Source organism: Pantherophis guttatus, chromosome 3, assembly GCF_059756535.1.
Source record: "Pantherophis guttatus breed Tessera chromosome 3, ASM5975653v1, whole genome shotgun sequence".
Taxonomy (NCBI): domain Eukaryota; kingdom Metazoa; phylum Chordata; class Lepidosauria; order Squamata; family Colubridae; genus Pantherophis; species Pantherophis guttatus.
The window spans coordinates 183,177,152-183,202,654 of NC_142065.1; the positions used below are offsets into that span (position 1 = coordinate 183,177,152).

The window sequence follows — 25,503 nt, forward strand, 5'->3', positions numbered from 1 at the left end:
TTGGCAGCAGGTCAAATAAGATAAAGGTGGTTATTTACCAGCCTTATCCAAAGGACTGTGGCAGACTTCTGTTGGACTATTTATAAACTCTTGGTGATTCAGCACGTGCTGTGAATGAAAAGAATTCACAGCCATTAAAATAAAAAAAGGGGTTTTGAGACTAATTGTGTGCTTTTTATTATATCAGGAAGCCTAGGTTAGGACAGTGAGTCAGTTGCCAAGGGTTTGAATTTTCATCATGTGACCGTGGACTGTTGCAGCAGTTGTGCTAAAAGCAGTCATAAATCACTTTTTTCAGTGCCATTGTAACTTTGAGTGGTCACTAAATAAATGTATGTAAGTTGAGGACTACCTGCATTAGCATTCTGGCAAACCTTGAACAGAAACATTTCTGAAAATCTTTCTTTACAATTTAGGGGATTACAGAAATCTCTGCCTAGGACATTTTTCTGTATGCATTAGAAAATTTCCAATTTGTATACTTTATGTTGTTTATTTAATAAGGATAATTGCGTAAACACTTTCAAGACACTGAAACACTTTATGTGCAATTATCACCAATTTTTCTGATGACCTTAAAAGTGGATGAATTAAACACTGGAAAAATTTTCAGAAAGTACCATGTATGTTATTGTATGTAGGCTGTTACTAAACAGTTGGAAATCACACTTTTGCTAACCTGTTCCAATTATGTGGTAAATTGCTGTTATGTTCTGTTTAACCTTGGTCTCAACAGAAGTCAAGTAATTTAACGCCTTAAAAATGAAGGTGAATGAACTAGTTATAAGTAAACATACTTAAGGTATGTGGGTGAAATAAATTTGGCTCTTATGGCTATGCACAGATTAGCTTTGTACTAAATGGCAATATATACACACATGTACATATACATACACAAACACTATATTATACTATGTTATTATATTTTGAAAAATATTTTTGCTAACTTATTAAATCATTTTTGTTTGGCTCTTTAGGTGATTCTTCTCTAATCATGAATAAATTGAAGTGTCCACACTGTAACTATGTAGCCAAATATAGAAGAACACTAAAGAGACATTTGCTCATTCATACAGGAGTGAGGTCTTTCAGCTGTGATATTTGTGGAAAACTGTTTACTCGTAGAGAACATGTAAAAAGACATTCCTTGGTATGTAACATCTACAATTTGCTACAATAAAACTTAATATTTGTTGTATTGAATTACTCTGGTATATCATGTTTCATATAGAATTAAGCTACTAACTGATACCACATTTGTGCAGTTTACAATGAAAGTGTTTAAATAAGTAGCCTGCTTCAAACTACAGCATTCTCTGTGGCAATATTTGGAATTATATTTTCCTATTGGACAAACAAACTAACATCTATAATTGGATAATGGTAAGAAGTTCCTTGAGGTTGGGCTCCAGCACGAGTCCGAAAGCTCGGAAGACTAAACCTCTGGTCCTGGTGACTGACCCAGATTGGATCCTGTAAAATATGTTTAGACATTCAAAATTAATGAATTGGATAATTAATGAAAATTTGTTGCAGTTTTTTTCTAAATACTGTAAAAACGGAAATACTTCTCTGGTTCATTATTCAGGAAGGCTACTATTGTAGATAAACTAAATGTATGAATAGAGGTCTGCTCTGGTTGAACCAGTAACCAGATTTAGATGAATATGTAGAGTCTTGCTCTGCTTTTGTTTCAGTAGGCATAAATATAAATCTGCATCTCAGCTATTTTCTCATGCTCTGATTCAGTAACAAGAATACAGTGTGGGATTTTTGCACCTTACAATGTATTGGTAATTAAAAAGCCAAGAAATTTGGTGTCAGAGTTTATTTCCTTTTAATCTCAAGAATTGAAGGAAATTTAAGATTGGCATTCCTTGTTAAAAGCTGCTTGAATATCTGCTTCAGGAAGTAATATTGTATTGATATTAGGTTTTAAATGGCCTCCTACAATAATTTATAATTCAACTTACTAAGGAACTGGGGTTGAAATAGGAGCTGAAAAATATAAAAAGAACAAAGTAACAAGGTTGTATTTTTGTCACTGCTTGTGAAGTGCAAAATTTAGATATGAGTGTAGCCATATTGTGGCTTTCAAGTATATTAAAATTCTTAGTTTGGATTAATTACAAAGCCAAAATCATTTTTAATAAATCTATATTAAATCTGTTGATGTAATAATTCTATCCTTTGTGCAGGTTCACAAAAAGGATAAGAAGTACAAATGTATGGTGTGCAAGAAGATTTTCATGCTAGCAGCCAGCGTTGGCATAAGACATGGATCTCGGCGTTACGGTGTTTGCGTTGACTGTGCAGACAAATCTCAGCCAGGAGCGCAAGAAGGAGTAGACCAGGTACAGGACACCGATTTTCCTAGAGATGAAGAGTTTGAAGAAAATGAAGTAGGGGAAGCTGATGAAGAGCTACCTGATGATATAGAAGAACAGAATGACCAGACTCGGTGGGATGAATCTGGGGAAGTCTGTGTGCCTTTAGAAGACTGAGGAGATTTGATCTTATAGATGCTTTATTTTGACGTCATACAGACTGACCATGTTGATTTTTGGACTGAAGGCTTGGAAAAAATATGGTACAGGCTGGATGAAAGTTATGTTGCTGTGAAATTTATAGGGTTAAAGCCTTATAGCAAAAAAAGGATTATTAATTTTTTAAAGATATTTGCACAGGACTGTACAGCATACAGTCATTTGGTTGAATTATATAGAGTCCTCACACCTACAGTCAATTATCAAAGGAAAAATGTATTTTTATTATTTATAGGATATTACTGTTTGGGTCCTAATCTGGCATAGTACTTAACTATGCCTATGTTAATCATTCATGCGTCTCTTAACATGGATGAAATAGATTGCGATTTTTGGAGATGGCTCCCTTGATTCCAATCATAGTTTTTGAACAAAAGTGGCTAGTCTGGCATAGTGGCTCGCGTTTCCTAAAAGGAGGCTTTACCTCACCTCTCTTGCCATTGCCCTTCCCCCAATAATTTAAATATCCAGCTTCTGGATGACATGAATCTGTGTCACTTAATTTTGTCAGGATATGATAGCTGACAAATCCTGGAAACCTAATCACTGATATTTAATTTCCTGAGTTACTTAGGTTTCAATACTTTTGAGTTTGCAAAATGCTACAGCTCTTTCACCAAATGTTAATAATGATTTAAAACTGCAAGGAAGATTGTGATTGGAATGAAAGAAATGTTCTCCTTGTCACTTAAAGAACTTTATGTTAGACACTTTTTGGCGTGGCTGCCCATATTTTAATTTATGTTTTTGTTAGCACTATTCTATTGGCTATTACTTTTATTCACTACTGTATACCTCAATCCATCACAAAGCTTAGAGTCCTAGAATCTGAAAAGGAGTGTAATTGATATTTTTGATTTTAATAGTCCAGCCCAATTTGTCTGCTTTTGTCTAGTTTTTGTTATGTGAAAAATTAGACATAAGGCTGTCTATTTTTTTGTGCCCCTTTGCTTTTCATTAAAGTAAACACAAACTGAATCTTTGCTTCTCTCCTATTTTGGGGGTTCTTTTATATACCAAACAAACTACGTTTAACTTGGCAGCTTAATTTGCTGGAACTTCTTTTTTTAAAAAAGAAAATTGTTAATATAATTGCTGGAGCTATTTATCCCCAATGCTCTTTGCTTCTGTTTTTGGATGAGAAGTTGAAACTTGAATTTTTGTAGCCATAAATCTTTTCTAAACTTGTTATATTGTACCAATGATTTCAGGCCTTTTTTTCTGAGGGAAGGGAGGGTATTGCACCTTTTTTATGCTTAGAATTCTCAGCTTCATCTAGCCTGAATGCACGTGAGCTACCTGAAGTTTAGACACTGCATTCAATATATTACTATGTCACAGTGAATAAATATGCACAGCATTTATCATAATACATAGCTAGGCCAGTGTGATAGTACTGTATTATAAGTTGAGGGTCACCATATTTGAGTTTATTAACTTTAAAATGAGTATATTTTCCTATTTTATATCTGCAAACTAAATTATGGTAGTTGTGTGGTAAACTTAATTGCTTTGACAGATAGAATCTTAATGGTGCTCCATCTGTTCAAAGTTTATATATATATATATATATATATAAAATATATATAAAATATATTTAAAGAGACAGCTTTATTATCCCTTATTTCAATACAACAATGGATTAATGTTAGACACTGTTTCTGCTGGATGAAACAGAGACTGAATCATATGGGTATTAAATTGTATAATCTTTTCTATCCAAATACATTATTGGTAGATTCCACATCACTGTAAACCTGACAGATAAGTAGTTCTTGGGTTTTGTTTTTAAGAACTGAAAACATCTTATTCTCTTCTAGACTGAAATGAGTAATGTGTAATTCTGTTGGGGTCCAAAGTAGAAAATAGTGGGGAAACATAATATGAATGGGAAGTATTTTAACGTTAAGTAAATGTTCTGCTCTGTGAATATGTAAGTTATAGTATAAAGATTTCTTTCATCCCATTTATTCCCCATAAAATAGTTTACAATTGATCTACCTATCTTTAGTCCGAAAATCACCTAAATCTGCTTTATTATAACATACTATTCACTTAATGCTTAAACTGGACCTGGCTTTACATTCTTAATGTATTTTACTTACTCTCTTGAAACCGAATCTCCTTTTGCTACTTAAATCATTTGTGTATATCTGGTAAATTATGACCAAATCTGTTGTTAGATTAAATACAGTAAATTGAAATATACACTTGGTACATTGCAGAATTGTTGTGATTTGTTCGGGTTATCTTTTTAAAAAAAAAAAAAACTGTAGACATATTCAGGATTTTCTGTTGGCTTTGGATAAATTACTGTGCATTTTGCATCTCTAATCAGGCTTTTTAAAAGTTACATCTTAAGTGTGACATTTTGGCTATTCCTTTAACAAAACACAAGCATTATCAAAATTACTTTATCGAAGAAAACTGTTCAATTTAAACAACTGATACCCCATGGTAGTTGTCTCAACACTGATCTTTTTATTGGTTATGACTAATTGGAAGAAAAATGTTGGTAATTTATATTTTGGAAAAAGTTCTTTATAAACCAGAGATTAAGAATCAGTTATTGTTGAATCCTAACTTCTACATCAATCCTCAAATTGGCTTAGATTTCTGGGGTTTACATTCTGCACAGCTATTAAGAACCAATCCATCTAGTACCTTTCTTTAAGCTGGATTTGGACGGTTAGCTATACTACTATTAAGCAATTTTCCAAAATAGCTTCAGGCAAGAAGCATGTTTATTTAAGCAAGCTTTATTTCCTTAATACACTGTTATGGTATGAAAATGTACATAACTAAAGCAAAATATAGTAATTAAAAGAGTTACATGTAAATATGTGAAGCATAATAAAAAGAATGAAGTCCATAGTTTAAAATTTATTTATATATTTTAAGCTACTGCATACAATTTAAGAAACTGCAAGAAATAATGTAGATGGTATCTCTTCAGTCTCCCACTCCTAAGGGTATGTGCCTTAGTTTAGCTCTGGACTTTGTTTATAACTTTATAAGAATTATGGCATTATGGTAATATATTTGTTTTGCTTAGCCTGGCTACTAGCCTTAAAATCACAAATTTGCTTACCTACTTATTTTTTCAATCAGATTAGTTTATATAAGCCCCTTTGAATTTCAGTTTTCCTTTATATATGTCTGCAGGGCTTTATAACATTTTAAAATATATTAAATGCTTTTTGTATATGTGTATTGTTTTAGCACCCAATAGAGCATGGTACGCTTCTGTTTATGCAGAAGTATAGGATAAAATCCACCAGCTCCATCTAACTGGATATGCACATTGCTAAGTATTGTTAAATTAAACATTCTGAATCATGGGTCACTATTTTTTCTTGCAAATGGTGTTTTCTCTGCCAGAACAACCTGGGAACTCTTAATATGCATACCAAACAGCAGTCTTAATTTCTGCACTCTCTAGGTTTTGACATATTCATAATCATGTATATATTGTTCATTAGCAGAAAGACAAAGAAGAACTGCTAAAAGGAGTACTAGGGCTAGGCAATTAATTGGAGTTGGACCAGGGAAAGATTCAATCATAGCAACTTGCCAAGTGAACAGAAATGTAAAACGCAATGATTTAATATAAACCTTTTCTCAGTTCATGCATTTGTGTGCACAAAAGATCATCTGAAACCGCCAGTGAAGAAAAACGGGAGACAGGAGAAGATCTTTGAAGCAGTCAAACAGAATCTTTAGCATGATATGGTCCTGCTTGCAAAGTTGTGGGTATTGAAGTGTCCTTTCAAATTATTTGCATGGCTATACTAAGTAATAGATTCTTTACTGAATTGGTGTTGTAGAGAGAATTGTGTAGAACATGTACAACAGCAACATGGCACTAAGCTCTTCTCTTCATACTGCTGTGCTGTAAGTTTGTACATTCCATGTACTGGTACTTTTGTGGTTAGATTTCCCCTCTTTATAAATGGGTTAATTTGGGCTCAATGTCTGCTCAATGGGATGATTCAGATGGCACTAACCATTATAGATATTGTGAAGAGTTGATGAATCTGATCCTTTATAGGGAGAAGAATACGGAAAGAATTCTGACTTTTAAAAAAGGTAAATTTTCTGTTTGAGATGGTTGATCATGAAAACATTGCAGTTTTGTTGTATGCTGAACGTAATCATGTCAAAAAGAATACCATGCAAACCCTATTTTTTCACTGGTACTAATTTGTGACAATTTCTTTTCACATGTGAATTTGATCCATTAATAACGATAAAAGTATTAAAATTACCTTGAAATTAAGAGAATATACAAATACTTAAAATATTATCTAAAGTAAAAAAACTAGTTTATCTTAAGATATTTCTCTAAGTCATTTTTTTTTAAAAAAATAGTCCCAGAAGTTGTATAAAATACAACTTCTTAATTTAAAGAAACTTTTCAAAGAATGATATTTATATAAGGGAAAATTAACTACTTTTCAAATTATTAGTTCATTGAACTACAGTTTGTTGTTAATATATTGATCACTTTCCCTTTTCCTTCTGAGGAATAGAGGCCATATTGACTTCAGATTTCAAGTTGTTGAGATCATACGACAAGCTATAAACATGGCTATGCAGAAAACTGATTTCATTCTGGTTTTCATCAATCTGTATAATAGGGAAAAATGTTAATTTTGAAGATTGCAATAATTGTACTAAAATTAATCTCTCTATTATATAATGTATGTATGTATGTATGTATGTAAATTATAAAATATTTGACACGGTGACCTGGTTTCAGCAAAATACAATGTACTCATGTATAAACTCAGAAAAATAAATGTTTTTTCAGGAGCACCTACACACTCCTAATTCAATAGTATATAAAAAAATCAGAATTGGATCTAGTACAGAGCAAGGAGATGGAGTAAATTATTCCTATGCTATTCTGAAAGTTTGGTTGGTCCCTTAATAATTTTATGATACATGCTTTCAGATGTTATAGTACTATCTATTGAATTTTATGCACCAAATGAGAATTCTAGTCCAAAAAACTTGTCAAAAACTTAACGGCTATAAGGGTTTTTGAAGCTGAATCCTAGAATTTGCTGCTATAGTTGTTAAGAGGCTACAAAGTTGGGGAAAAAAAGATTAACTTTCCTATTGCGAAATGGAGTCATCTATTCTTCCAAAACATTTAATAAAAGCATCTCTAAGAATACCGGGGCGGGGGGAGAAAACCCTACATAAATGTCAGTTCATATACCCTTCCTATGTCAGTAAGACTGGTTTGGCAACTATTTCCCAGTCCTCATTTGCCTAATCCTTAAACTATTTGCAAGCTGCTCAGCATAAACAGGAATCTGAAGCTTTTATGAATGAATGTATGTAAAACAGTCATAATTGCTGCAGTGGTGATCATCTGTGGTGATTTTAATCTGGTAGAGACCTTAGCTGGTTGTCAGTCTTTGGGGGTTGACTTCAGGTCTGGCTCTCAAGTTCTAAAGTCATGCAAACTATCCTGTAGAATGCGAACTGGACAACCTTGTCAAATTATTAAATATGCAGAAAGGTCTCTTTTGAGGGAATCCTTTCTAAGGAACTGTTAAGTATGCATGGAACACCATGTTTAATTTGGTTTATTGAATTGCTAAACATGGCTTAAACATTTAACATTTTTATATCTTTACCATTTTTGTTATATGTTGCCGGGAAATGTTTATGGTATTGCAATAACAACCCTCTCTCTACTTTTAGCCATAATCATGATAGCTTTCTAGAAATGCCTGACAAACTGAAGCTATTAAATTTTGTATCAAGGTAAGCTAATTTCTGCAATGTATATGAAGAAGCAAACAAAAATATTTCCTTACTCTGCTAACCTTCAAAAAGGACAAAGTTATGTGGAGTCACTAAAATGTATGCCTTTGATCGCTGTAAATCTGATTCTTTGATTTTCTGAATATTTTACCTACCAATCACATTTTATTACAAAAGTCATTGGGTGATAACAGTCATTTTTGGCATCATGCTGAACTAAGCTTGTAAATTAGTTTGGGCTGAGAATGACTGATCTAAAATGCCCCAGTGAGCTTCCATGACTGACTTTAACCCCAACACTTGTGTGTCAATGAAAAAAGCAACAGATGCTGAAGCTAGAAGAAAAGTGAAGCCTTCTACCGATGTTAGGAAAAGCAGGTTTAATGATCTGCTTGTTATAGCAACAAAATACTATACATTGGTGAGAGAAGTCTGTGAATCTTTCACACACACACTAATTCTGCAGTATGGTGACCTTCAATGTGACAATGGTCAGAACTTCAGTAAGGTTCTATTAATAAAGAGACTGACAAAAACAGTGTATTGTGTCATGTCTTTATTGAATATATTAAGCCAACATTCACTGACTGCTGGAAAAAGTATGTAAGGTCCTAGAATAAGCAGCTTTTCAATTGATAACTTCAATCAAATGACAAATCAGATGTGTGTGTGGAGGGCTCTCCCACAAAAGATGGTGCCCACATATTGGTGGCTCCATCAGAACCTGTTATTTATGAAACAGGTTTATGAAAGTGAAGCTTGTCTTGATCCAGAGATCTCTATGAACATCAAAAAAAATTATTGAGGCTCATATTAGAACATTTGATCAAACTTAGTTTCTATCATCTATAGTCATGCAGTTAAGGATAATTGCATCTTCTATTGTATATAGTATATATACAATATATGTATATACTCTTCACAATGGCTGTTCAATAAAGGTCACTTCAAGATGAACCAGGATAGCTTTTAGATACCAAGTTCCATTACCTGCATATTACCAGATTCTACAAGAGAATGTCACTATGTCTCTGAGCCAAAGCCTAAGCAAATACCAATCATGCAGGACAAAAATGATCCTAAACAAACATATCTACAACAGAAAGACGGATGCAGAAGAATGTTTGCATTTTGTAATTGTTTTTCTAGCCCAACTGAAATGGTATGGCAGGACTTCAAGTGAGCAATTCATACAGCCTCAAAACATCAACGAGCTGAAGTAGTTTTGTAAAAAGGAGTGGGCCAAAAAATCCCCCCCCCCAAGTGAGAAGTTTAACAGTTCTTAGATGAACTTCAGATCACGCTGCAGGTCATATACTGCAGTATTGTGAATGGTTCTAGATTTAACAAACATTTGTTATTGAAAGTTATATAACTAAAAGCCTCAGGTCATTTTGTAAAGCAGTGATCTCAACCTGACATATACTATAATCCAGCATCCTTTTCCCCAACTACATGCCTCTGAAGGAAATGCAGCAGAACACAAACACTTTGCTCTTTCCTTATCCCAGCATCTCCTATTCCTATTTGTGTATGTTATCCCTGAACATGAAGATCCCAATAGCTGCCATGACTAATAATAATCACCAATGATCCTTCTTTGAAGCAGTTTAACCCTAATGAATTTTGCAATCTTAATTAACTGTTTAAATTTCAGGCAGGAATGCATAGGTCAGTGATGGCTAACCTTTTTGCCGTCGCGTGCCAAAAGCAGGGGAGTGCAGGGGGGGTCATGCACACATGTGCCCACACCTATAATTCAATGTCCGCCGCGCATGTGTGCACAACTCCCGCTTTTGGCACGTGATGGCACAGTGGGCCCGGTAAGCCTATTTTTCACCCTCTCCAGGCTCCAGAGCCTCTCTAGGAGCCTGGGGAGGACGAAAACAGCCTTCCCCATCCCCCTGGAGGCCCTCCAGAGGCTGGAAACAGCCCGTTTCCTGACTTCCGGTGGGTCCGGAAGGCCCGAAAATCAGTGGCCGGTATGCACATACACACTGGAGCTGAGCTAAGGCAACGCTCGCGTGCCCACAGATATGGCTCCATGTGCCACCTGTGGCACGCGTGCCATAGGTTCGCCATCACGGGCATAGGTTGTTTTTGTTCTTCCCCTGCACGCTCACAGAATTGTATCTGGCTCTCTAACTGCAGTTTTCATAAATATTTTATTCTGAGTCATAACCAGTCATTTGCTTCATTTTATACTAGATATTATTAAATATGGGAAGCCAATTACAGAGATTCTGTCTTGTTTTTTTTTTTTTTCAAAATGTCAAAAACATAGAATGTAAATAAAAAGGTATGTTGCTTAAGATACCTGTTTGTGTATTTGAGAAATACGTTCCACCCAATGATTTTTCTCTGTTCTCAGTTTAGAATTTTCCAGTTGCACTTTGGTGTGTTGATTTTCTAAATCAATTAGTTGTGTATGAAGATGTTGTCGTCTGTGATCTGTAGATTTTCTTTCTTGTAGATGAAGTAACTATTTGCAGTGAATTTGAAATATATTAATTAGTGTCTATAAACATCAATTTCATTTAAAAATGTCTAGTTAATTGACATGCTTGCGTTATAGGCTTCCTTGATTTTAATGGAATAAGGAAGATTGTTCAGAAATGATATATTTACATTTATTTTACATACATGTCACATTTGCTGGCAATTCTTACAACAACGTTGTAGACAATGATTCAAAGACTATCTTAATTTTATCCTTAATTATGCTGGTGTAATTATAAAGGATCTTAAGCATGCTTCATGAATGGGTGAATTTATATGCTAAATTAGTGTAAGCTTTTTCAGGTTGAGGACAACTCTGTCAAATAGCATATTGGAAATCACTTTCCACAAAGTGAGGGCAGGATAAAAACTAAACTTGTTTTAATTTAAATTTAATTTTGACTCTCTGCAAAATCCAAGGGATATTACTAAAATTCCCTAGTACGGAAAAGGAATGTATATCGGCTCTTGTGTTTGGGTTTAATTTATTTATTTATCATATTTATTTATCAACTTTATATAGCTGCCCATCTCACAAGTGACTCTAAGCAATGTATAACAAAGTTAAAAAGAGATAATAAATACTAAAGCAATATTATAAATATTATTTAAAACAACTATAAAAGCTGAAAAGGAAATATGATAGTAATAATGTAGCTACCTTACTAAGTCATCAGTCACCTGGAGGTCTCCAAGCCTGAAGGCATCCAGGTTTTAAGGGATCTTCAAAAAGTCAAAAGTAATAAAACCAATCTCACTTTGGGGAAAACAATATTCCATAGGGCAGTAACCACAGCAGAGTCCTGTTGCCTAGGGTCCGGCAAATGTCACTCCCTAGCCAATGGGACTCATAGCATGCTCTCTGTGTTGGATCTGGACAGATGAACAGATGAATCAGGGCAAGGCAATCCCTCAGATAGCTAACTCCATGGAATGTAGGTCTTTAAAGGTCAAAAACAGCACCTTGAATTTGACCTGGGAACAAACTGGCAATCAATGCAGCTGACAGAGCAGAGGTTTAACCTGTGTTCTACTAGGAACACACATAACTAAACTTATATTTTGCGCCAATTGAAACTTTTAGATACTCTTAAGGACAGCACCACGTAGAGTGCATTAAAAAAGGTAAAGGTTCCCCTCGCACATATGTGCTAGTCATTCCCGACTCTAGGGGGCGGTGCTCATGTCCGTTTCAAAGCCAAAGAGCCAGCACTGTCCAAAGACATCTTCGTGGTCATGTGGCCGGCATGACTAAACACCAAAGGCACATTACAGTAACCCAAATAGGTGACTAGTGACCATGAGAGATGACTTTAATGTAGGAACAGATGCAACTGGCACACAATGCGAAGTTATGCAAAGGCCCTCCTAGCTACAACTGCCACCTGCTCTTTAAGCAGGAGTCATGACTCTAGAAGGACCCCAGATTGTCAAGCTGGCTGTCTGGGACAGTATATCCCCATCCAGCACCAAAGATGGCAGGGTTGTAAAACCAGCAAGTCCTAAAAACCAGAACCATTCAATCTTAACCACGGTTCAGTTGAAGCCTATTTTTTCCCATCCAGATGCTCAGAGCCTTCAGGCACTGAGATAGGTCATCTCCAGCATTACTTAATTCCCCAGGTACATCTATATTTTACCAATGGAATTTGAGTTACATAATTGTTACAACCTGTTCCTGAGCTTTAAGAACTTTCTGTCTTAGGTTTTGTAACAGAGTCTTCAAGTGGGTGAGTTTCCGCTTAAGTTGCCATGTTTTCTCTCTTCTTGATGTTAGCTCAGACACTCTTCTTGAACAGGAAGAAGTCTCCTCCTCTCTCAGCTGCCTTTCCTACGGCATTTATATGAGTTAGTATATTAGTAAACCGAATCATGGTATCTGTTCCTCTGAGGTGCTACCGCTGTTTCTCTTAACTTCACATAATTGTTATAAGACTGCAAATAATTCAATATCTACAATTTCTTTTTTAAAATTAGCATGTTGTACATGCAATAACACCACCTTGTCTGTGAGAAAGGGGTGAACAAATAGGAATACAACTGATTTCATATAGGCCTCAAACTAATTTCAGTCTTCTCATGCAAGAGATCAACTCAGAATTTGGCAAGAATTATTTTATTCACTGCTGCATGGAAGACAGAGGTTGAGAGACAGAGGGCATCAGAATGAATGGAGTTCCTGATCACTTTTGGACTCACTGAATCCTGAAAATATGAAGAAATTATTTTGGAAAATAGCAGTAAAATAGCAGTGATAATATGCTGCTGATTTTAACTCCTAAGCCATAAAATTCCTATTACTCCTTTTGCAATCACAAGACATAATAGAATTCCCTTAAAGATCCTCTATTATTTTAGCCTTTATGGCTATTACTATAGTAAAATCCTTCAAATTTATAATGTTCTGTTATGTACTTGTGTGTGGGTCTGTCAATCAATGTTCTGGAAATTCATAATTTACAAAACAAATTTTGTACTGAAATTCATGGTTTCTTTTGTGGTTCAAGATTGGAATCTGAGGAACAGATGAGGCCTACCTGGTTCAGATGCTTGGTAACTTTCTGTATTTGAGCATGTAAAAGACTATTCTCCTTTGTCAGATGTCCACAATCTTCTGCCATCTTGTTGAGCAAATACTTATCTTCATCAGCTGAAAGTTCATTTTCCTTGAGGATCTGCCTTAATTGTTCAGCTTCTTCACTAAGTATAAATCATTTTAAATATTAGCTTTCATTGATCATTCAGAAATAAGGTTTTTATTTCTATGCTACCACTATCTCTCCTGATTTTATTACTATACTGATTATGCAGAAATGCTTAGCTATTCAGTGTGAACAACAGAAACTGAATTGTTCTGAAAATATTAAAAGGTGGATAACACAAGTGTTTTTACCTAAGTTCCTTAACAATGGTCTCTTGTGGAGATTGGGAGCTCATTGATAATTTCTCTTCTAAGCGGTAAAGCAATACTTGCAGTTGTGTGCACTGTGATCTGAGTTCTGAAAGGTTTTTTTCCATGTCTTGGTACTGCCAAATCTTCTGCTGACACTAAATAAAACATATAATAAAATGAATACTAAACATTCCCTTCCCTCAGGCTTTGCTGTTGTTGTAAGCATCATTAAGGATTGTTCTGGTGAGACTATAGAGCAGGGATGTCAAACTCACGATGACTCATTGTCATGTGAGTTATCGCAACTTTTTCTCCCTTCGCTAAATCGGGAGTAGGTGCGGCCACTGCATGACGCATCCAGCCCGCGGGCTGTAAGTTTGACACCCCTGGTATAGAGTGATCCATTTCTAGAATAAGGAATATACACTTATTATCTGTTGTTTATATAGCATTTAGGCATTAACCTTCGAGATTGCCCATTTGTTATCAGATATTGCATCTGTCATAACACTAGCATCTATGCATCTTGTTTCTTGTGTTTAAACCAAATTTCACCAGATTTTAATTCCAGTTTTACTAAAATGAGCACTCACTGCTGGAGGAGGTTGATGTGGTAAGAAAACCACATCCCTGTTTTTTTTGTTTTTTTTTAATTTGATTTATATGCCGCCCTTCTCCGGAGACTCAGGACGGCTTACAATGCGTTAAGCAATAGCCTTCATACTTTTGTATATTTATACAAAGTCAGCTTATTGCCCCCACAAACTGGGTCCTCATTTCACCTACCTTAGAAAGGATGGAAGGCTGAGTCAACCTTGAGCCTGGTGAGATTCGAATTTACAGTAATTGCAGACAGGTGGTGTTAATCACAATGCTATCAGTCTGCTGAGCCACCAGGCTCATAATTCTGGAAGCAGTATTCATTTTAATACTGAAGCTAGCTCTGAATAATATCAATTTTAATCAATTTTCATTAGAGCAGACATGAACATGAATTTTAATGCTCAAGGCTTCCCATTAAACTAATGAAGGCTGTTGTTTCATAACAAGACTGAAGGCTTAATTGACAGAGATCACTGACCATTTCATAGAACTAAAGTTCCAAAATCAATTTTCAGGAACTAAGAAATAGTAACATAGGTTTGATCTTCTTCAAATAATCCAAGTCAGAAATTTTTACTTTATGTATGAGTAGGTCTACATAATGACCAAAGTTTTCAGAATTATATATATTTTAAAGTTTGTACTTCAGAAAAAAGTGGAATTATATTCTTCTTCAGAAATGTCATCTATTTGGATTAGCAAAAGCGTATTGAAGACACATAGTTTAGATAAATTATAGTTAGGTAATAAATACATATTTTCACTTTTAAGAAAGAACAGGCTATTCATCACAAGTCTCCCATTTTAAAATTAAAATTAATTCAACCATATATGCCTCTTAACATAGCAATAACTCTTTCACAAATGCATTTGGTAAATGTCTTAACTGCAATAGCTTACTTTTGATTCCAAAAGACAGACAGCATGTTCTTTTTCTTTCACTGAATTCACAGTCTCTTGCATTTCTCTCTGAATTTTTAGCAGTTCTGCTTCTTTGTGTGAAATATCCTGGGTAGAGTGTTCAACCATTTTCTTCAGTTTTGTAACCTCCTCCATTAATAGCAGCTTTTCTTTAGCACTTGCATCTGCAGGAAATCATCAGGATCGCTCCACACATTTAAAATATGTCTGGTCTTCCTGTAAACATCTATTTCCTTTCTTGTGTGACTGTTTAGTTGAATTATGACACTAAGCCTCCAGATGTTTCTGAGGCTGAGACTCTAAAACTATTTATTAGGAAAGATAACCTACTGAAACAAAGCAGGGCTTATGTCCAGATAAAACATGCTTACAGTATGCGCAAGAATCGGAATAAACAATATTTGAGTTGCTGCAGCACCTTATGTGCAACTTCTCGAAAATCACTAGGCTATTTTCATTGCGTAAACACATAAATAATATGTACAGAGTTATGTGTTTGTATTTTAGTGTCCCTCAGTCCAGGAAGATAGCTAGACAGCTTTGCACTCAAAATCTTGGAGCTCTATTTCCTTTTCCTTTTGCCCAGATTCCTTCTTCCAACAGCAATGCAGATGGGAATGCTCATGCTGGCTCTAGCAATCTGAATTTCAGTGTCCTCCATTACTGTGGTTTTAGTAGAGAGGGAAATATCTACCGTGTTTCCCCGAAAATAAGACCCTGTCTTATATTTTTTTGAGCCCTGAAATTAAACCCTTGGCCTTATTGCCATGCGCTCAAAAGCCCGATTGGGCTTATTATCAGGGGATATCTTATTTTGGGGGAAACAGGGTAATTGTGATAGTTTTTTAAAATATAAACGAGGTTGAGGGGCACTAGTAAATTCAGCCATGAATGGAGAATTCTAGGGTAGCAAGTTTGTACTATGGAACTCTCCCCTCTCATGAAAGAAATATAGCAGATGTTGTTTAAGAAGTTTTAGAAAAGTATTTTTGGTGCCTTAATCCACCTAGCTACCTAAGAAAGGAAAGTTGTATTATAAGTGACTGGATTCATATATCATTTGAGCAATGATAATCTTAAGCAAGGCTTATAGACTGGCCCAATTGCAGTTTATAAACCATGGTTTAGGATTGTAATACAACATGGATAAATAGCATCTGCTCCAAAATGGATATTCTAATAGACATCAAACAAATACTCATATTTCTTAATCTAGCAAATGTTGGGAAAGCCTGAATTTCCTAGACTGGTTAGAATAACAGTCTTTTTTCTCCTTTTCCCCATGATTTATAAACATGTTCATCTAAAAAAAAAAAAAGACAGCTTTGCTTGGTATTACAAGTGTGATTGTAACACAAAGCTCCTGTGTCTTGTACAGCCAGATTTTCCTGATTTCTGATAATCCATTATCAGAATATAGAATATGGCTACATTTTAAATAGCTGTTTACAGATATAGAAATCCAACAGTGATCCAGTTCGTATTCATAAATTAGGCTTAATAGCAAGAATGACACCCCATGAGAAGAAGAGTTTTTCATTACCAGACAGTATGTGAAGACGTTTGTGTATTGCTTGAGTTTCAGTTTCATAATGCTTGGTACTATTTTCTTTCTTTGCTATATCTATTTCTGTTCTGCTTATGGTAGCTTCCAGTTCCTTTGAAAATATGCAATAGATTAATTTCATGCAAATACATTTATTTCAGTTAAAAGACTAGTAAAAGCACATTAATAGCTGGCTAGTATATCAATCAAAATACAATTTAGATCCTCCTCAAATTACTGCCACCTAGAGAGTTAAGATTTTATTTCCCATCGTTCACAATCAGCATGGCTAACAGTTGAAATCAAATGTCCCAAATGGCATCTCATTGTGGAAGATTTACACTGATTCTTAACAATGCCAAGAAACTCATATCCATGTTACTTTCTGTACCCTTCTGTATTTGTGTTTCTTTACTCATCAGCTTCCTGAACAAGTTCTATCCTTTCTGTATCGGGGAAAATATGTTACCTATAAAATAAATTATAACAAGTGGAGTGTTGAAATGTTTACATTTGGAAGAAGAAACATTATTAATCCGCACTATGCTGATGATGCTAAACTGATAGCTGAAAATGCAATGACTTGCAAACTACTAATATAAATTAAGGAGTGTAATGAAAAAATAAATGGAACAAAGATTAAATTAAAGAAGATCAAACTAATGACAACAGATACAACAACCAGCCTTGAGCCTGACATTAAATATATTGAAATAGTGAGTAGCTTTTCCTTTCAGAATTAACAATAAAGTAAAAGAACCAGAAATTTGCCACAGTCAGTACAGTAGCAATGAAGGTTTTGGAGATGCTGGAATATGTCTATACGTATCAAGAACCACGCAGGCTGTGGTTTTCCCTGTGACACTACAGAAGAAAACTTGGACTTTGAACAGGATAGAATGAGTGTTAATTTTTTTTGAATGTTGGAGAACACTACTGAGAATACCACAGGCAATCAAGAAAACAAACGAATGAATTATCAAATAAATGAATTCAGAGTTTTCATTTGAGCCACAAGTGAATGGGCTCAAATTATCATACTTTGGATGCATGATTGAAGATGTAGCTCCTATAACCTAGAAAGATGGAATGAAACAGAAGGAAGGGAAGGAAGGGAAAACCAATAGCAAAGTGGATGTTATTGCAATGTTGAGTGCACTGCAGGAAGATTCGAAGGACCAGACTGGGGAAAAAAATCACCATGGAGAAAATTTACCTACAGTATGTGGTCACTAAGAATTGACACTTATTGATGCCACTGAATCCACTCAAACAATTAGGTAGCTCAGTGTCATATTAGATTAGCTTGGATACAATCAAGATCAAGTAAGGTACTAATACCACTCTATAAAGCCCTGGTAAGACCACACCTAGAGTACTGCATCCAGTTTTGGTCACCACACTATAAAAAAGATGTTGAGACTCTAGAAAAAGTGCAGAGGAGAGCAACCAGGATGATTAGGGGACTGGAGACTAAAACATATGAAGAACAATTACATGAACTGGGCATGGCTAGTCTAATAAAGAGAAGGACCAGGGGAGACATGATAGGGGTGTTCCAATATTTGAGGGGCTGCCACAGAGAGGAGGGGGTTAAACTGTTTTCCAAAGCACCTGAAGGCCAGACAAGGAATAATATATGGAAACTGACCAAAGAGAGATTCAATCTAGAAATGAGGAGGAACTTTCTGACAGTGAGAACAATCAACCAATGGAACAGCTTGCCTTCGGAAGTTGTGGGAGCTTCATCACTTGAGACTTTCAAGAAAAGATTGGACTGCCATCTATCAGAAATGGTATAGGGTCTCGTGCTTGAGCAGGGGGTTGGACTAGATGACCTATAAGGTCCCTTCCAACTCTGTTAATCTGTTAATATACACTACTTAGTTTAATTGAACCACAGTTTATTAACTTAACTTGCTTACCTCGATTTACACAATAGGCAGAATTAACTAAAGTGGCTGCACATCAATCCATAAACTACTGAAGAAAAGGCATCAAATTAAGGAATAAATAAATACGATGGAATCATCTACTTAGGTATTGCTCTATAAGCAATTACAAATGTGTTATTTCTATAAACAGGTAATTATGTGATGTTATAACTAATACTTATGATTTAAATAAAATGAAAAGACTACTCTATCAAGAGCCAGTGCAATCACACATAGAGTGATCCTATAGATGCAAAGATATCATTGATCATTTTCCTTTTAAATGAACATCACGCTTTATTAAAACTGACATTTATTTTTTAGAGAGGGTATCTTAGTGATGCCTAGAGAAGTGCCAACTGAAAAGCAACATGAAGGTGCTATAGGAAGAGCATCTCATATGGCCACAGAAGCCTGTAATGATTGTTGAGGATACTGACATTGGAATGGCAATGCAAGAGAACCAAATAAAACTTTAACAGAAGTTACCTTCAATGTCTGCAACAGCATTGTGGCTTTTCTAGTAACTTTAGGTGGGATGTGTGTAGCATTCTTAGCCTTCTCTCTAGTTTATGGTGCATGATTAAGGAACAAGATATATGATATTTGAAAGATCAATTCCTAGTTTCAGAAACAGGTTAACATCAGAAATATGTTAATAATCTTGAGTCATCATATGAATTTGCTATAATCTTCATAAAAATATGATCTCAAGAAAACCCAGCATTCAAAAATGCTAAATTTCTGACATCAGCATGGGTGATTTTGGCAGTCCTTTTGGAGTGCTAAATACACATGGGATTTAATGAGGTGGGACTTAATGTAAGTTTTCTTCAATTGTCCTAGAAATAATAAATTACTTTTTTAAACACTATAAAAGAAAAGTATCCATATGCAATATAAAGAAGGATATAAAAGTACTATTTGGCCTCCAAACATGCATTGTTCTCTTATATTATTGAAAACAGTTCTTATCTATAGATAGGCATTGGTCATTTCATTTGAATATGAAATACAATAAAGGAATTAAATGCTTTTTCTTTCTCCCAAAGACCAATTCTGTATATAACTGAGAAATGCAGCAGAGATGAATGACTAGGGGTTAAATTTTAGATTTATTCTGTTATAAAGCTTATAACTATATCTCACTGCAAATAAAGTTAAGGATATATGATTTTTACAACTTTTGAAGCAGAAAATGATCATAATTAAGTTCCCAAACTTAAAAAAATAATTTTAATTTATTAAAGTGAAGCACAACCCTTTCTCTAATATGATCTATTGCCAACAATACCTCATTGATATTTAAAACATGAATATTTTGAGCAGCCAAGGCCCACTGCATTGTTTGGACCAATACCTATTTGTTCTGGAATAAGCCAAAGTTAAATTGGGAGGAGCTTTTGATTGTGCAATTCTAGAACTATAAAAGGTGTAGCTCAACATATCTCAAGTATTGGGTTCAGAATGTCTCCTATAAAGACAATGTTCCATTGCTCCAAATGGAAGGCAAAAGTTGGCTTTGAAGTTCTCTGCACCCACTTCCCACCACAGGAAATATCTATTCGATTAGTGCATCACGGGTGTTAGATGGACTCTATTGGGATCCAATATCTGGAGGTTATAAATATCTGGATGGGAGAAGTTTGCTTAATCAAAACAAGACTGAGTGACTCTGGATTTTAGGCCCACTGGATCTGAAGACTTTCTCTATTTAGTTGTAGATGGGATTTTATTCCCCCTAGACAGAATTGGTGTGCAATCTGGAGGCTCCTTGTAGTAGTAGTGGTCAAAAGGACCTTTCTACAATTACATATTGTATGCCAGTAGAATCTCTTCCATGATCAGGAGGCTTTGCTTATGGTTACCCATATTTTCATTACCCTCCACTTGGGCTATTGCAACACTGCACCTGGGGTTACCTTTGAATACCATTCAGAAGTTACAATTGGTCCAGAAGAAACTGATATAGATATTGTAGTTAAAGGTGCCAATGTAACATTACCATTGCACTAGCTTTCTACAGGCTCTGGGTGCAATTCAAGGTACATCTTATTACCTACAAAAACCTTTATGGCACAAGGGCAGAGGTGAAATGCTCCCGGTTCAGACCGGATCGCCTGATCCGGTAGTGATGGTGGCGGGTGGTTCGGAGAACCAGTAGCAAAAATCCCTGCCCCCCACCCATGCCCAGCTGAGCCGCACGATCAACAGAGGCTTTTTTTTAATTTTTAAAAGCATTTTTTCTACAACCTCTTTGGCGGAAAAAATGCTTTTAAAAACATTTTAAAATGATTGATTGCGCAGCTCAGCTGGGATCGTCAAGGTTTTTAAAAGCATTTTTTAACAACCTCTTCGGCCGAAGAGGTTGTAGAAAAAATGGTTTTAAAAGTAAAAAAAAAAAAAAAGTTGGCCATGCCCACCCAGTCACATTACCCCACCACCACCAAGCCACGCCCACAGAACCAGTAGTAACAAATTTTAGATTTCACCACTGCACAAGGGTATGTTATTTGTGGGAGCCCCTACCTCAAGTTATGTCTCCCCATCCCATGAGGTCTGACAGACTGGGCATGCTTCAGGTCCCCTCTATGTCACAATGCCATGTAATGGGACCCAGAAGACATGATTCCTCTGTAATGGTGCCTTTCCTTTGGAACACATACTCAAGATTCAGATGGCCTAACTCTGCTGGCCTTCCATAAGGGGTTAAAAACTTCGTATTTCCTCTGGGAACTAAATTAAGACATTAGATTAGCCCATCTGGAAAACTAACATTTTGAAGATTTTGAAGGTGTTTTGATTTTTAATCTCTGTACTATTTATATTGTATTGTCATGGTTCTTTGATATTTTTTGTTAATCTTTTATTCCTTTTAATCTTATGTTAGCTGCCTCCAGTCACATTTTGTGAGTAAGGTGGTCTTACAAATTTATAAATAAATAAGTGTCATTCCAATTTTAGTGTTGGAAACAGAGAAAGTACATGATATATTGTTAACAAAAGGTGTGACTTAATTTTGTCCTAAATAAAGCGAACTATTGGGGAAAGGAAAAAAACCCTATCGCATTGTGTTTTTAAGAGCAAATTAATCCAATAAATTGTATTTTTTCATAACAAACAGGCAGGGATCCTTGGTATTCAAAATACAGAACATTTTAAAGTTGTTAAGAAATAACACTAATTTGGAACCACCATAAATACTTGTAATAAAATTGTGTTATTTTAAAAGGATATAGATAAGCTGTCTCATATTCTAGTAAGCAGATTTGTTTTTGCAAATTCTTTATGTACTCAGCTTCAAATGAATTGACGGAGTTCATCTCACTAAAAAAAAGGAAGTGCAAATCATACATGAATGTATTAGTAGCTACACACTGATGGGGGGGGATGCCATTTTCATCTCTTGTTTCAGGAAACCAATGAAGATTTTTAAAAGCTTCCAAATGAATATTGCATTTCTTTCCTTATCTTTCCTTATATACATAACATTATTTTTATGCAATTTATAGGCCCCTTTTAATTATAAAAAAGTAAAGTAAATATGAAAGGTAGTTTGGTGTAGTAGTTAAGGAATCAGGATAGAAACTGGGAGACCCTGAGTTCTAGATCTGCCTTAGGCACAAAGCCAGCTGGGTAACCATGAGCCAATCACTCTCTCTCAGCCCTAGGAAGCAGGCAATGGCAAACCACTTGTCAAGAAAACTGCAGAGACTTGTCTACGTAGTCCCTGAAAATTGAACAAGATTGAACAAAAGGGAGGCAAAGTAAAAAATAGACAAATAACCAAAAAAGCTATCATGAATGGCAGATCAACAGATCAATAGATGTTGATGATAGACAGACAGATAGAATAAATAAAGATAGAGATTATAGATAGATAGAAAGAGAGAGAGAGGGAGGGAGGGAGGGAGGAAGGGATAGGGAGAGAGAGAGAGAGATAGACAGACACAGATGGACATAACCAACCCCATCCCTTCCACATTCAATAGGGGCTCAACTTTTATCCTGCCCCAAGTCTGGGAGAATAACCAGGTCTTTAATAGCTTCATGCAACATACTCAGGATGGGAGCCATTCGGATCCATTGAGTGGGAGAATATTATTTCGGAGTAAAGGCACCTAACAGAGAAGGCATGCTTCTCTTCTCCCACTAGATGCACCTGCCTGATTGATGGCGCCTAAGCAAGGCCATTCTTATGAATAGATATGTAGAGGATTGAAGTGTATATGCTACTTAAGTTTAAAACTGGATCTGCCCAAGGGTTTAATTACAGACAAACATCCTGAGTTGACATCTTTCCTATGGTTTGTCTTAACATTCAGTTTGTACAAGGTTGATGTTCTTTTGCTACTTTCATTTTGTATTTCATAGAATTTCATGATGCATGTCTGCTACATTCATTAATATTTCATTGATTACTAAGCCCTTGTTTGGAGAAGTACTGTTCGTTTAGAGAAGATTATTTGAATACTAAGGGTGTACGTATACCGTTGCCGTTTTGAACTCAGTTGAATTTCTACCTGAGTAAATCTGCACAGACATGTGGTTTCAAAATGTATAATGATATTCTTTGGGGTAGCACTTAAGTTCCTCAGGAGTAGGAACCTATTGCTCTGCTCTGCCCTTCATGCCTGAGACTCCTGAATGTACCTGATTAGCTGTTATGTGACACTGCAGGGCCCTTTTTATAATCTTCAAAGGACTTCCAACTGGCTTGAAGACTCATGGATTGGATCAGGCTGTCAATCACCTCTGTAGCAATCCAGTGTTAATATTTTACACCCCAGTCAATTCATTTTTGACTCGGTGCTAGAAACCCAATTATTCCGTTATATTGAAAGCAATCATAGAAATGCTAGTTCAGAAAGAATCCAAAACTAAAATTAGCTAAAATCTTTATTGGAACCAGACAAAATGACTGGGCAAGATTTCAAATTCTCCAGGATTTTTCTCGGAACTATTAGAAAAAGAGGGCAAGGGGAAGAAGTCAGAAGTCTAAGAAACATATGTGCTGGTTCAGCTCTGGAGCAGCAAACTAGATCATTCTCAAAGGGGAAATTGGAGAGCAATGGATGAGTGAGTACACTAAGTGCATATTGTTGGGGCAATATGCTGACTCTGTAAACCGCTTAGAGAGGGCTATAAAACATTGTGAAGTGGTATATAAGTCTAAGTGCTATTGCTATGTTGGTGCAGCTATTAACAGAGGAGAAGGAACAACAATATCCAGTTTGGAGTTTGATGACCCAGCCGCTTTTCTATAGAGCCCACCCAATTTTCCCTCCTCCTGGCGCTTCCAACTTCTGAGCTTGTGTGTCCCGAACTGATTCAGGAGGACAAATGGGCTCCCCAGCCTTGTCGAGGTCACTACACTAGAGCCGAGAACAAGAATGATGGTCCTTCCTTTCTGGTTTTGGAAACACAAAACCCGATAATTCCTTCTCCATTTGAGAAACTGGGGCAATAGGTAGAAATAAACGACTCTTCTTCCCCCGTAGCTGGACTGGAATGTGAGCCTCTCAATCGCCAAGGTCAGTGTCAGCATCCCCACCAGAAATGCATCTTGTCTCCTGATGCCCACTACTAAACCAGGGGTCTCCAACCTTGGCAACTTTTAAGACTTGTGGACTTCAACTCCCAGAATTCCTCAGCCAGCAAAGCTGGCTGAGGAATTCTGGGAGTTGAAGTCCACAAGTCTTAAAGTTGCCAAGGTTGGAGACCCCTGTCCTAAACGATAAAGAAAAAAAAATGATGCTCAAGGAAACTCAAGGATGCTCAAGGATCTGAGCAGATCTTCGAGCTTCGCTTTTCACTCTGCCTCCTTTGAAAACGCCCAGCAGCCATAAACTCACCCATCTACATCACCGGCACCTCTTTTTCGAAAGGGGAATCTGCAGCTGCGATTCGGTGGAGGGGGAAAAAAAAAAACCTCCCGGGCTGGATCGACTCCTGTTTGTTGGCTGATGCCATAGAAACCCTTTCTTTCCTTTCCTCCCGCCCCTCGTCATGCGCAAACTCCTAGGACGATGCCGGAAGGATGTTAAAGCGTTCGGGGAGCAAGACGAGGGGGTTTACTCCGTTTAGCATGCGGGTCCTGGAAGATCCCGACGTTCGTGGCGACCCTGCTGTTGTTAGTAGCGTTTTCCTCTGCTTGAGAATCGCCGAACAGCCCATCTGGGCTGGGAATCCGGAGAGTGGTGGCCAGCAGGCTGGTGGGGTTAAACTTTAAGGAAGAGACGCCATGTGAGGCTGAGTTTATAGCAAGCCAAGCTTTCGCTTCCCCATAATAAAGAGATCTATGACGATCGAAAATGTCCGGGGTTCTCTAAAAATATCTTATTGGTGTGTGTGTGTGTTGTGTTGTGTTAGTAACGTTTCCAGATGATTAGCAAGTGGGGTGAATAGCAGCGCCTTTAATGTTGTCTTTCAACCCAAGCTTTCATGTGAAGATTTTGTTGTCAAGTCGTGTTTCACACTAATCCTAATAACAACAGATGCTCCCTTGGGAATTTCTTTTTGGTTTTGTGCCTGATCTGTTCAAATAAACAAACTCCCCCCCCCCATGCACACACAAAAAATTACTCCATACAGAACGTGTTTGTCTAAAAGCTGACTGAAAACAAGCAATTTAATGTATGAATGTATTTATGGTGATGACAATTCTGCCACATTATTTTTTTTCTCTGTCAAGCACTTGTTGGCTAATAAAAACAGAACGCATACTTAAGACATTTCTGTATATTTCCGAGAGATTTTCTTGATTTACTATCCTTGGAG

The 25,503-nt window shown here is 36.2% G+C and overlaps 2 protein-coding genes across 6 annotated transcripts in view; one reads left to right on the top strand and one right to left on the bottom strand.

Moving 5' to 3' along the window:
• The window catches only part of ZBTB10 (zinc finger and BTB domain containing 10), a 20,837-nt gene extending 17,313 nt beyond the window's left edge, over positions 1–3,524 (top strand). The window contains exons 4-5 of the mRNA XM_060681924.2: positions 978–1,150; positions 2,199–3,524. Of these exons, the coding sequence (XP_060537907.1) occupies positions 978–1,150; positions 2,199–2,504 (479 nt within the window). The 3' untranslated portion in view covers positions 2,505–3,524. The remainder of the gene's footprint in view (positions 1–977; positions 1,151–2,198) is intronic.
• On the bottom strand, positions 1,249–24,668 carry LOC117672919 (uncharacterized). Of its 5 annotated transcripts, XM_087890730.1 has the most exons (10): positions 24,579–24,668; positions 21,961–22,050; positions 19,213–19,291; positions 16,787–16,901; positions 15,223–15,407; positions 13,720–13,874; positions 13,364–13,526; positions 12,499–12,657; positions 10,645–10,809; positions 7,050–7,175 (listed from the first exon to the last, which is right to left on the bottom strand). In XM_087890730.1, exons 2-10 carry the CDS (start codon positions 22,044–22,046, stop codon positions 7,050–7,052), a joined length of 1,233 nt encoding a protein of 410 aa, XP_087746856.1. In that variant the 5' UTR covers positions 22,047–22,050; positions 24,579–24,668. The 5 variants fall into 5 exon arrangements, with proteins under 5 accessions (XP_087746853.1, XP_034285915.2, XP_087746856.1 ...); XM_087890727.1 differs by lacking the exons at positions 7,050–7,175; positions 21,961–22,050; positions 24,579–24,668 and adding an exon at positions 1,249–1,473 and having other exon boundaries at positions 19,213–19,322; XM_087890729.1 differs by lacking the exons at positions 7,050–7,175; positions 21,961–22,050; positions 24,579–24,668 and adding an exon at positions 8,869–9,106 and having other exon boundaries at positions 19,213–19,317.
• Positions 24,669–25,503: the final 835 nt, after the last annotated feature.